The 13488-nt window shown below is 43.4% G+C and overlaps 1 protein-coding gene across 2 annotated transcripts in view; it reads left to right on the top strand.

The window, feature by feature from the left end:
* The window catches only part of FNDC3B (fibronectin type III domain containing 3B), a 185830-nt gene that overhangs the window by 113186 nt on the left and 59156 nt on the right, over positions 1-13488 (top strand). For both annotated transcript variants that reach the window (XM_040073988.2, XM_040073989.2), the window contains 2 exons: positions 5489-5547; positions 11619-11776. In XM_040073988.2, coding sequence (XP_039929922.1) covers positions 5489-5547; positions 11619-11776 — 217 coding nt within the window. The remainder of the gene's footprint in view (positions 1-5488; positions 5548-11618; positions 11777-13488) is intronic.

Genomic DNA, 13488 nt, shown 5'->3' with positions numbered 1-13488 from the left:
GCCTCCCTGACAGACTGGAGAGCTGCATCAAACTGGATTAGGCAGGAATTTGTCCCAGGTCTAATTTTATTCAATATTTTCATTAAGGGCTTGAAGGATGGAATAAGGATTGAGGCTTATTAAATTATAGCCCATATCAGGCTCTGATAGGGTTGAGAGTGCTTGTGATGGGTCAGGGAAGGAGGACAAGACAGGAGGAGAGCTCTGCAATGACCTTCGGAGAAGAAGTTTGGTCAAGGCAAGAGCCATGTACTGCGCTGCAGCTAGTTGTTCTCTAACCTGCTGGTTTTTAAATTAGGTGGTAGTTCTGGGAGGAATAGGAGATCACAAACCCCAAGAGTCAAGTTATTCTGTGGACAAAGAGAAGAGGAAACTTCTAAGCAAGCTCTGTGAATGGGTCCTTAGTTTTGATGCTGCCAGGACCTCAGCTGGCATGTGGTGGGCAGGGCTGTGCCACATCTTCAGGAGGATGGAGACCAATCTAAAAATGTGGCAGAGGACAGCAGCAGGTGGAGTCTCTCAAAGACAGGTGTGGAGAAATGAGCTTGTTTTGTTAAAGGAAGGAATTCCTACAAGTATGTGGAAGGTAGCAACAAAGAAAGGGGTGATGAACTCGCCTGGGGCAGATGTGTAGGAAAGAAGGAACAGTGCAGGAAAGAAGGGATATGTTTTAGATGCAGCAGGGAGAGTTGAGATCATGTTCCCTGGGATGAAGAGTTGGATGCTGTGCTAGTTCGCCTAGCTGAGAAGTTTGGAGATTACCATGATCACGGGGCTGGAGGTCATTTATTTAATTGTCATTTATTTTGGAAAAACGAGCTAGGGAGCAGTCTCAGAGCAATGGTTTGGGGATGGGTGATCATGTTTCAGTGTAGGAGGATGGACTCGGTGACTCTGTCACATCCCCTCTGGTCCTGTGACTCAGCTGCTGCGTGCCATCTGCAGCTTTAGGTTTGTTCTTGTACAAGGAGCTTATTAACTTATATTTCTGCAATGCCCTGGAAGTCTATTTGTTCTTCTTGGTGCCTTAAGCTTTGACATCGGCAGGCAGCTCACAAAGGAGCTGGGCTGTGTTTTGAAGAGTTCATTTTCTCGGGGGCTGTCGGTTGTGCTGTACGTGACTGATGAAAGATCTTTCCCAGCACTAAAGCCGGTCACAGCCCCGATAAATCTGGAACAAATTCTGAGAAAGCATGTCATGTTATGACTGGCATATCTGTGAGCATGGAGCTCTGCTTGAGAATTAAGACTCAGAGTTTGCAAAGTGCTAGTGCTGATGTCATTCCCTTGGAATGGAAAGGCTGTTGAAACAGTAAATACTTTCTGTGGCCAGAAGCTAAGTCTTGAGCTGGACCTTTTCCTCTCTTCGAAGGAAAGAATGCAGAACAAACCTAAAATGTGTATTTGCAATGGGAAAATCTTAATTAGTTTAGAGCTTTTAGCTATTTCAAACCATTTACATACACAGCTGCTGTTCATGCAAACATGTAAACTATTGATGGAAACTTCAGACTTACCTTGAACTGACATTTTTTTCCATTTTTTAAAGCTGCGCTTGGTGTTTAAAAGTATGGTTGGAAAGGTCTGAAAACTATATTTGTGCTGTACGTGCAGAAAGGAACATAGACACAGGCTAACAGAAGCACAGAATAAAAGGCTTTAGTTCAGCAAGACTTGACACTGAAACCCTGTTAGCACCAAACAGCTGCTGAGAAAGTGTTTCGTTTTAAGGGGCATTTACTCCTGGTTGTATCTATAGAGTTTTGTTTATGATTCGAAGCTCTGAAAAAAAGAGAGGACTTGATGTGGTCCAGGTCTTTCAGCTGACTTTTCTGCAATAAAAGATTAGTCTGAAACATTGGATCCAAAGAACTCCCAGCCTGGGAATTAGAACCTAATGCTGTAACTTGGGAGAGCTGTAATATCTCTCAGACAGTGAGATTAGCAGGGTAACTCGGATTTTTGTGCTGTCCCTCAGAGGACCCCACTGAGCATTGACAAGGAATTCATCCCCACCCCCAGCTTCCTCCTAGGAGGAAGAGTTTTGCCATGACAGATGTGGGGAACAGATGTTGAGAGGAAAAGTTAAAATGGGACGATGACCTGAAGTGTTAGTTGGGCTCTTCCCTGACGTGTCGGAGCTTCTGTTCCTATGGCAGGGGAGGAAAGCAGCTCCTGCTGCCTGCCCCTGCCAGCCCCAGCGTTTGGGGGTTTGATATGCAGAGATTTTCGGTCTTCCTGTCAGATACTCAGCTCAGTCAGCTGATGGAGAGGAAAGGACAAAGATTGAAATGCAAATCAACTGTCTGTTACTCAGGGACAATTAGTGCCAGGTAGGTGAATCATGCTCAGCCACCCACCACCTTCCCTGAGCAGTTCTAGGTAGCTTTTTTGAACCTGAATCTCCTGTTTTACATCAAGACTTGCCTTTTTCTTGCTGCTGTTCTTGCCCACTTCTCCACCATTGCATCTGTGGCATCCAGCAGATGCTCATGCTCCTTGACCCTAAATGCTCCAGTGAGCTAATCTAGAGTATATAGTCCTTGGTGGGCTGAGTAACAACAGAGAGCAGGGGAAAGGCCTTCCAGCAGCTCAGTGTTATCAGATAGAGCTTATCAGATGGTTTCTTTCCTTCTCTGTGCCTTCTGTTTCAGAAGGCTTTCTCCTCTTTGCTGGTTCGGAAGGAAGATGTTGAGCTTGATACTCAGATTGGTGGGTCAGAGCAACTTCCCTGCTGAGGGAGGGATTTGGGACAGGTCTCGTTCTCCTTAGCTTAGTCTAGCTCAGGAGACTGTGAATAATCATGTTTATTACAGAAAAGAAGTCAGCCATCCATAGAAGCCTGAGATTTATTTTTTCAAATGGCTCTTGAAGTGGGAAACTAAGTATTTGAAAGGCTGTAAATACTATAATTCTTGATAACTGCTGAGGTCCCCTTTCAACATGGGGTGTTCTCTGATGCTTTTATAGATGCTGTTTGTGGATATTTATTGCTTTCTGCCTTCAATATTTGCTTTATTTTCACAAGGCATTATTTGTTATATGTTATCCCATTGTTATATGGGATAACATATAACATATATATTATGTGTTATCCCATTCCTTCTCTCCCTCTCCCCGAAGTCTTTGGAGAAGACTTTGTCTTCTTCCAACTCCAGCTTCTCTGTATAAACACTTGACATAAATGTCCATATTGACCACATAAATGTCCATATTGACCTCATAAATGTCCATGTGTCTGTGATAACCCAAGGCTTCTGTATGAACAAGATACATAGTTGGGACATTAATGTAAAAAATTCCCTGAATGGGGACTCTTCATGGAGAAGTTTGATTTCAGTAATTAAGTTATTATTTATTTGCTGGGCACAGCCACCTCCCTTGACTCTTGGAGTCAGTTCCTGTGCCTGGAGCAGTTTGAACCCTCAGCCCTGACCTGCAGAGGGTCGGAGGACTCAGTTACTGTACAAAGCAATCCCCTTTCATGGGAGAGGGAAATGAGATTTATTTGGGCTTCAGGGTTTGTTTTCCTCTCCTGCTCAGTGTGACAGAGCATCCTTGCTAGAAAGCAGAGAGAGGAAAGAAAATTCAGTCCACATGTTTGGGATTTAAGGTTGAGCGTGATTCACACTCAGCTTCTGGGGGTTGTAATTAGGGGTGACATAATAACCATAAACTTTCGATAAAATAGTAGCAGCTTTTTTGTTACACTCAGAGCTGCAGAAGCTGCTTGTGATTAGTATCCCTTCGAGATAAGCCTGCAGGATCTCCACAGTGTGCAGATCTGGCTCCAGGCTTTTGTGGCACAGTTCAACTTCTTTACTGATGCTGAAAGGAGCCCTGCATTCTGAAACACCCCAAATTTTGACATTTTCCCTTGGATCATCATCTCAGCCTTCTCCTTAGCCATTTTAGTCCATCTGTGTCATTTCGAAATCAGTGTTATCATATTCTGGCTCAATCCTGCTGGTTTACACTCTGTATAATACACTCCGAGGGTTATCTGCTGTGGAAAAAACCCCAATCTTGCTATCCTCGACTTCTCCTGAAATATTACTACTCCTTTCTTTTCCAAGTGGCTGAGACTAAAAGGAATCCAGGAATGTGTGCAGCAGGAGATCTGTCATTCCCAGTCCACACCAAGGTGCATTCTTTTAGGGAGAGATGGGCATTTACACTGGAATTCTGCCATCAGCATTCAGCCAATTCTATTTTTTGGCAGTCGAACACATGGAATTTTTAAAAAGAAGATCTACTTTTTTAAAGCAGGTCACAGACAAAAATAAAGACACATTCTTGGGCTACGAGAAGTAGGTCAGGTTTTGGGGGAATCATTAGTGAAAGCTGTTGATCTGATCCCACCTGTTTATTAATGTTCTTTGCCTCCTATGCCAAGTACGTCTGGCTCATTTTGCTGTAGGTGAGATAAGTTCTTCTGCTTTTGTGAGCAAACCTTTTGCATTAACATTAAAAAAAAAAAAAAAAGAAAGAAAAAAAATCCAAAAAACAGGAAAATATGTTCCTAGTTTTCCATTAGAGAATACTGTAGTGGAAAGTGAGGCCTCTCTATGCTGTCGTCCAAAAGGAATAAAGCTGCTTTGTGTCACCTCATTACTCTAAGCTGATGTTTTACCTCAAGATTGTTTTGAGGGGGGAGGATGAGGGGAAGGCTGATTGCACTGCTCAGAGGATGGCCTCTGCAGCACTTTCTGCACCATTATCCCTCTAATTTAGGGGGAGCATTTCACAGCCTGTGGGTTCCTCTGTGTAGCCCCTGCAAGAGCTGCTGTACCAGGCACAAGGCTCAGGCAGGGAGGATGGAATGCTGCTGGTCTGACTTTGGAATTTGCCATCGCTTTATTGCCTCCACAAAGGAGCTTTGGGCATTACTCAATTGAAGGACAGATGGCTGCAGGGTGGGTGCTGGGGCTCAGGGAAGGCATCTGGGTGGCTCCCCTGGGTTTTCCCTGCGTGGGACAAGGACACTTGTCCTCTCCAGAGCCCTGGAGGGCAGGTGGACAGCTTCTCCATGAAGAGACAGCAGTCTGCTGCTACTGGAGTTGAGGGTGGCTTTGGTTAAAAAAAAGAAAACAAACAGGGTGAGGTTCAGCAGGAACTGAGAAATTGCTGGGCTTCTTTCACAGCCAAGTTCTGGAAACAGGGTGGTTTACTCTGAATGCAGATCACAGCTAATAGCACTGTTTGTGGAGGACACCTCTACAAGTAGTGTCACATTTCTGAATATCTGCAGTTATTGGAAGCTTCATTCCCTCCTTTTTTAACTTTTTGTGTTATTAGTCCATGTAACTGCATGCCTTAAATTCACAAGGCAGCTGATGCTCACGTGCAGGTAATGTCTCTGTCTTCCTTATGAAACCATCACACTCCCCTGTTTAGAAATTCCAAAAGTATTATTGATGTAACTGAAATTTTTGTTTCATTTTGGTGATTTATTTCTCTTCCTCTTTCCACATTCTCTATTTTACAGAATTTGATTCAGAAGCAAAGAGGGTTCAAGACATTCTTTCTGGAATGGAGAAACCACAGGTATGTGAGCCCAGATTGCCACGCAAACGTACAATAGCAGATGTGAGAAGTAGATTGTGTCACAACGCACTGGTGATTTCACAGGGGAGCACCTCTGATTTTTTCCCTTAGATTGTTGCCACTAGCTCATTTGACTGGGGTATAAATCTGAAGGATCTTTTGTGCTCGTGGATGTTTGAGGGCTGTGCCCACTCCAGGAATTGCACCAGTTGTCTGTCTCCAGAGGACAATTCCCAGTATTCATACTGTAATGGGGAACTCAATGCACTGGGGTGACTCTTACTCCTCTCCCCTGGGTTTCATTTTGTCATGAGCAATTTATGGCTTTAATCATGATTTAATTAAGCTAATTCTATTATTCAATGGCAAATTACTAGTGTCTGTGTTTGTCTGAGCTATAAAAGCCTGTAAATTATGATGGAATTGAATCACCCTGTAAATAACCTTAATGCTGAGTGTGACTGCAGTCAGGTGAGGTTATTGATAACTCTGGTTGTAAGCCCTTTTCTACTTTGGTGTGTCAAATGAAAGCCAGAAGAGCACTGTGGGTCTGAATGAATGGTCCAAGCCAGCACTGGAGGAAGCAGTCATGGGGCAGAGGGAGACAGAAATCCCAAAGCACAGCTTGTCTCCTTAGCTCTCCAGAGCTCAGACCTTTCTCTGTCCAGCTGGAGAGACAGGGCACAAATAAGCAAATAAAAAATAATGGTGGAGAGCTCATGGGAAGACTTAGTTCAGCTGACAGAGGCTGATAGAGAGACATCCTGCAGTGGGAGCCTTGGCTGCAGAAGTGGCAGAGCCTGACTGTGAGCACAGGCTGTTTTATTTTTTGGGCTCTCCTCTGAGGGATGCTTTTGTTGTGAATAAATACAGAAGGTGTTTGGTCTTAAATTGGTCCATCAGTGGGTGCAGGTGCCCTGGCATGGGCAGGAGCTGGTTCAAAGCCAGCCACGCTCCAAGCCAGGCCTGCAGAGATGATAAACACCAGCCTGAGCTCCTGTTCACAGGGAGGAGGTCACTTCACTGTGTGTGGAAACAAGTGACAATACTGAGCTGAAGACTTAAAAGAAGTGTTGCAGGGTGCTCAGAAGGGAAGAAAGTGCACTTAGCACAGAATTAGGCTCGTTTGTTGTACAGAGGGAGTCAGTATTTTTGTACCAAGGACCACCTGAATGTTACTCATTTGGTCAATAGCCACAGCCAGGTGCTTTTACAAAGATCCGGAGAGCTGACAAGAAAAATGTGTTGTTTCGTACTTTTATCTTTAGAGGTAGGAAGAGAAGCTATTAGAGCCAATTGCAGGATTCTGAGATCTGTATGATTAGATGTATGGTAACCAGAGCCTTTAAAGGTGAAAGAAGCAAAAAACCCAGGAAAATAAGACAAAAATAGTTTTCCTTTAATCGTACCAAAAATAGGATTAAAAAAAGAAATAAAATCTAAACCATGGCAAATGCTGGTTCAATAATAATGACATTTACTGAGGTGATGTTGGGGATTATCTATTATTCTCTCTCTGTAACTTTGACATTTGTGAGTAATTAAACTCACGGGACTCTCACAAATCATGAATTGCTGTGAATGATTCTGTGTGTGTAGTCAGTATTACATCTGATAGAAATACATCATGTTATGCATAAATAATCATCTTGGGTCGTGTTTCTTGCCAAATCTTATGCACAGACAAATGAAAAATAAAACAATGTATAGGAAAACAGCAGTGAAGAAAGAAATTATGCAAAGCAAAGGAGCAGAGTGGTGAGTCAGTGGCAAGTGGGTGATGCTGTGTCTGCAGCACATGGGTTTGATTTGTCCAAGTGGGCAGCTCCCTCCATCCATGGGGTGATGAAGCCATCCAAAGGGATTAGCCTTGTGAGCAGCTCCTGCAGGACAACTGTCACTGGGCGGTGGATCACGCAGGCACCTCTCTGAGTACCAGACACACGCTTTTAAAGTTACTGCTTCATGAAAGGTCTGTTTTCAATAATAGATACTGTTACCTGTTTGAGAGATGTGCAGCTGAGCTGTAAATTTAATCAGAGCTTTGTCTCTTTTAACAGCCAGAATTTTACAAGGCACCTTTTGCTTTTAATCCCCCGTGGTTTTGTGTCAACCGAAATAAAATTTTAATTCACATTACCACAGACAGAATAAGCATTCTCTGAAACAAATAACCTCGGTGAGGGGAGGGAATCCTCACTCTGGCTTTCTGAAATGGCTGCATCCCACAGCCAAAGGGCTTGGGGGGACATCACCCCCCGTGGGGAATCACCAGGGCTCTGTCAAACCTCAGCTCAAACATCAGCTTGGCTTTCCAAAAGGCAGCCTGCTCCCGCTGACTCGCTCTGCAGCGAAACTCATATTTAATCACTGGGGTTTTTGCCTAAAATTGCAGGATTACAGACATAATTTAAAAGCAGAATCTCAACCCAGTAATAACTGTGAATTCATCTGACCCCCAAGCTTTTCAAACCGTGCCCTCGAGGGAGTAAATGAATGTTGCTTGCAGTGTCGTTCTCACACATACAATGAGCCCCCGAACCACACGATGCCTGTGAATGCTAACCCGGAATTTGAAAGATAATGAAAGTTGTACAGAAACATTTTTCATTACCTGAAAGACGGGAAGGGCCGATACTCATCAGTCTTGTACCCTTATTGAAGTGGTGCAGGAGCTGGATTCTTTCCCAGGGGCTTTTATGGAATAATTATTTACACCACTGAGTTTTGATAGAGCAGAAAGGAGGCATTTACTGTGTAAACGGAGAAGTTTTCAGAAACTAATTAACTGTGCTTTTCACCAGACCTACAGAGCTCCTTGTGGGAGAATCTTTTGTTAGGTCTCAGCTAAAAGGCCAAGCCAGCCCTCTTCAAAGCAAGCACAGCGATTTTGGGGGCAGATGAGACAGGCTGGGGGAACTCGGGAGCAGCACGAAGGTTCACCTGCCCAGCCTGGGAAGAGATGCTCTGGCTGCTTATATTTTGTCAGATGGAATTAGTGCACTGTTAATGAACAATAAGCTGGCTTTTGCTGATGGTGAAGTGTTTCTGTCTGCAAGTTCAGAAGGGCCATTAAGCCCACCATGGTGGTGGTAGCTGGGCTGTTCTTACAGCGTGGAGAGGGCTGGTCCAGGTCTGTGCCTTTGGAAAGGTGTTTTTGTAAGTTAGAAAAGTTGGAGGCAAAGATACTGAACTGCTCTACGAGTGCACGCTTGTTATTCTCAACATATCATAACCCCATTTATTTAACTTAGCTTTTCTCACAGCAAAGCTAGTGCTTCCTGCTCCAGGTAGGAGCTCCTTGGTAAACTTAAGCGGTGGCTTTGGCCATGAGAGGAGATATTGGCAGGTAAGTGTGATATGGTATCAGCCTGTTGCTCAGGGAGCAGCAGATAGAGTTATCTCCAGCCACACAAATAAATCCATTCCCAGCTGACGTGCACAGCCCAGGGAGGGAATAGATTTGCCTTTTCTGACTTATCTTGCAGACAGTGACCCCTCACTTGCTTTCCTACTCTTGCTGTGTGTGCTCAGTGCGGCTAAGACTGGCATTTAACAATTTCTGGTGTTTATTTTTAAGCCTGCAGCAGCAGTTGCTGTGTACCTACGAGCTCCAAGGCAGCCAGCAGCCGCTCTGGGTGCTCCTTCCTCTGAAATTAATGGTGGAGCTGGAGCAGCTCAGCAACTGGCTTTGGGCTTTCATCCTCTGCGTGCTGGCTTCGGAGTAATAGTCTGAGTTTCTAGCACTTAGCCCACAAGATACTTTCTCTTATTTTAAGAAACCCAAGACCTAACTTTTTGCAGATTGCTGGAGTTCGTGGAGGGCCAGGGTTTTGCTGTATGTGGAATATATACGTGTGTCCTTGGGAGTAGTCATAGAGAAAAACATTTCAATAGAACATTGGCAGCATATCATGCCTCCAGCTCCAAGTCTGTCTGAATTTATGAAAAACAATTATGCAAGCATATTTCCATAATAAAAGAAACTGCATGTTGATGGGCTGAGCTGGCATAATAGTAGTGTCTGTTAAAAAACCCCCTACAATCTATTTGGATCTTGTTAATCAGTCTTTCGATCAAAATATTATTTTAAATGCAGATTTTTAGCTCTTAAGTCTCTTTGCTAAATTTCAGTTACACATGTGTGTGTGTATACATACGTGTATATCTGAAAAAAATTAACTTATTTGTCTTACTTGAATCATTCAAGATTCTTATAAGGTATCTTACCCAGTATTGGGGCTAACTGCTCCAGATTATTTTAAAATAAACATTGATTTCGTAGCATCATAAAAATACGGTAAGAAAATGCCATGAAAGCAAGGAATGCCATGAAAATTCATAAAACAATTTGCATGTCCATGTTTTTTACAAAGAAATATTGATGTTACTTAAGCCTTCTTGCCTCAAAACTTATTTTTCACATTAGGTTGAACAAAGGCTTTCTTTTTTTTTTTTTTTTGGCAAGGCTTAAATGTGCTGCTATAAATTAAAATCTCTAACTTTTGAGATCATGGTGTTTATGATGAGACATTTCATGGTGTCACCTACTTGTCAGGCTGTTAAAAATGGATTTATGACTTGCTCAGAAAGAATCTGGTTGATATATGGGCATCAGACACAACAGTTGCAGTGCTCATCAGCTGGAAGCAATGTGTTTCCACATGAGAAGGTAAATATTCTCCATTATATAAGGATGCCCAGAAACTGGATTTGTAAACAAGCAGTCCCTGAATGTTGATTGCTAATCCTTCATTCCCAAGTAATTTGTGGCTAAGGGGTTTCACTTTTCTCAACAAAAGTTAGAAAACGTGTAACTGAGCACCTGCAGCATTCGTGTTACGCCTTCTGAAATAACAACATCTTTGTGTTGCAAAAATGTGTCAAAATTGTAGATGCAGTGAAATTTATGGCTTATGAAAAATAAAGAATATAAACCCTCAGTCTTTGATTCCTCCATATGGAGGCTAACTAAAAAATATTCTTTGTGTATTCCCTACAATTAAGAAGGAGAAACACCGTTATTTTCATGATGAAAAGTGGAGAGTTGGTGGCAGAGCATGTGAGGCTCTGGAGGCTTTGAGGCTTGCCTGGGATATTTCAGCAGTCTTGTGTGAAAATGTGCTGCCTTTCCCAGATAACCAGTGCAGCTCTTGCTTTTTATTTGGTTTTCTTTTGAGACAGTGGCAGGGGGGATTTTTTATTCTTCTTTCTTGGCCTGATAACAGTAGGCTGCTCTCTGGGAAGCTGCTGTTGGCTGTGTGCAGCTGATGTGGCAGTGGCTCTCCTGGTGAGCAAGGTGATGCTAGTTCTGCAAGCTGTGTGTGTGAACCTGGCTCCCCAGAAGAATACAGTGGCACTGGTGGGGTGGTAAATTTGGTTTGGTGCAGGAGTCTGAGGTATTTTTTCCATGTTTTATTAAAAAAGCTTCCTGACCAGAGTTGTTGCCCTCAGTGGTGACTGCAGATCACACACAGTCCTTCTATGAAGGCACAAAGTGATTGATTTGCAATGTGGTTTTTAATTGACAAGTTGGACTTCTGTTATGATTTTCCCTTGTGCTTTGGAGCCAGCATAACTTTCCAGGTTGAACTGGGTTTTTCTGCTTATTTGCTGTTGAGTTATTGTGGTTTCAAGTGGCAAGAAGGAACAGCATGACTGAAAAAGCCATCAGAGTTCATTGAAAAAGCTACCCAACAAAAACTTTAGAAGAATAATGGTGTATAAAATAATCTATAAGTTAAAGTCTTTGTTCCACTTAGTTCCAGTTCCCTTCTCGGAATGGCCACAGCAGCAGGTACCATCCTTTGCTGGGTGCTCAGACAGTGATGAGCCAGTTCACTGCCAGGGAACCTCTCTCTGTATTCCTCATCTGCTAGAGATCACTTTTTGCTGTTAATTTGTGGTTTTGTTTGTGTTGTTGATCGTTTCTGACCCTTTGCTGTTCAACTCTAGCTCTGAAATTTCCGTTTTGCAAGAAACTGATTGCAAAGGCGCAAGCAAAAAAAGCAGATGCTCACAGAACACTGGTTTATCCTCGCATTTCAGATTAACTGGTGTTTCTTTTATAGGTTACAAATATTCAAGCGAGAACAGTTTTGCTTTCCTGGTCACCTCCCACTGGCCTTCTCAATGCAGATAGACACAACAACGGTTTGCCTTACACCTGTACCTACGAGGTTGCCTTATCAGATAAAGGGAGGGATGGAAAATACAAGACCATTTACAGGTAAAAACCATCATTTTTACCCCTTTTTTGTTTCATTAGGAGTAAATTCTCTGAGCTTTTCAGGGGGTATCCTGGCAGGGCCATCAGTCACGGAAGAAAGGCGAGTTTGAGCATCCTGTTTCCTCTGGTTTCATTAGGAGTCAATTCTCTGAGCTTTTCAGGGGGTATCCTGGCAGGGCCATCAGTCACAGAAGAAAGGCCCGTTTGAGCCTCCTGTTTCCTCAGCAGAGGAGCTCACGGGGAGCTGGTGGAGTGCATGTCACAAGGTCCCTAATTGCCACCCTTGTCCCACCTCCGCGGCACGTGGCAGATCCTGCCTGCGACGCCGCCGCTCCCGTTGCCAGTGAAAAGGTTGCTTTTTCTTTTGCGCTAAATGTCAAAACCTTTCGTGTGCACCGTGCAGCCGGGAGAGCTGCCTTCCTAACGGGCTGGTTTTGTGTGCGCTTGCCGAATTTCGAACGGTAAAATCTTGTTATTTTCAGCTGACGAGAAAAATGTGAGGGCTCTGCTGCTTTGCGAGCAGAGGAGGGAGTACAGCGGTCAGTAGGTTACAGAGGCTCCCCAGAAAAACCCGAATACTTGGCTCTCAGCAGGCTTCAGTAAAAGTTCTGAGGGATTTCTGTGTGTCTCCTTGCAGTGATCCTCTGAGCTCATTCTGTGATCAAGTACATATGGTGTTATGCCTTTCTTTCTCCCCGCTAATGACGTCTAGGAAAGAGAATTTGGAGATGTGACCTTGGCTATTGTGAAATAGCTAATCCTTCCCAAATCTCATCAAATAAAGTCCAGGTGATAGAGCATTTAAGGAATTATCTCTCGAGACCAAGCCATCTCCTTTCTTAAGATGTCCTGTGAATTAGGGTATTCCTCTTGGTATGCTGAAGGCAGCTCTTGGATAACACGAGAAGGGTGTATTAACCAGGGAAAGGCTGCCTGCTTTTACTCTTCCTCTGGCATTTGCAGCAGCTGTTGGTGAGCCAGCGTGAGCATCTCCATAGTCAAGTGTGCGCTGCTGAGCTTTTAAAGTGCGGAGGACACTTTCTAGTACTTCTTGTGCTTGATGGCTGCACATTTTCCCCTGGTTATGAAATGTTGTGCATCTGTTTTAAAGCTGCTGATGGTGATGTGTCTCCTGCTGCTGGCCAGAGTTGCAGCCTTTAGCTTGATGTGGTATGTTCCATCAGGAGCAGCAGTAATTGTTATTACTATAGGCAAAAGAGACTCTGCAATATGTTGAATGCATTGTCCTTGGGAGGAGGTGCACTCGTTTCAGAGGTGAAAAACTGGATTTGCAGAGCATTGTATTATATGAAATAATAAAATAGAAGGCTTTCTGGCGGATTTCTGGCAACCCAGCAGGCATGTGCTTTCTGGTGGATTTTGTTCTATTGATTTTGAGCCATCTCCCTGTATTTGTCCAGCTAGCTATGAAATATTTCATTATGCTAAATTGAGAGCTTTCTTGTTTCCCATATTTTAATAAAGTCATGAATAAGCCAAGCTCTTACATGAGATGGCTATTACTTATTAAGCACTGACCCGTACCTTAATCTTCACAGATTTGGCAACACATGACTGAGCCCAGTGTTCATTTACCAGCAAACAAGCCAGAAGGAAAAAGAATAGCCCTAACTATGTTGGCTGCTTTTGAAATTAATAGATTGTATGCTGTTTTTTTTTTTTCCTTAAAATGTCTAAAACACTTTGCTTTA

The sequence above is a fragment of the Hirundo rustica genome, chromosome 10, assembly GCF_015227805.2.
Source record: "Hirundo rustica isolate bHirRus1 chromosome 10, bHirRus1.pri.v3, whole genome shotgun sequence".
Classification (NCBI taxonomy): Eukaryota; Metazoa; Chordata; class Aves; order Passeriformes; family Hirundinidae; genus Hirundo; species Hirundo rustica.
This window is presented reverse-complemented; position numbering and strand designations above follow the sequence as displayed.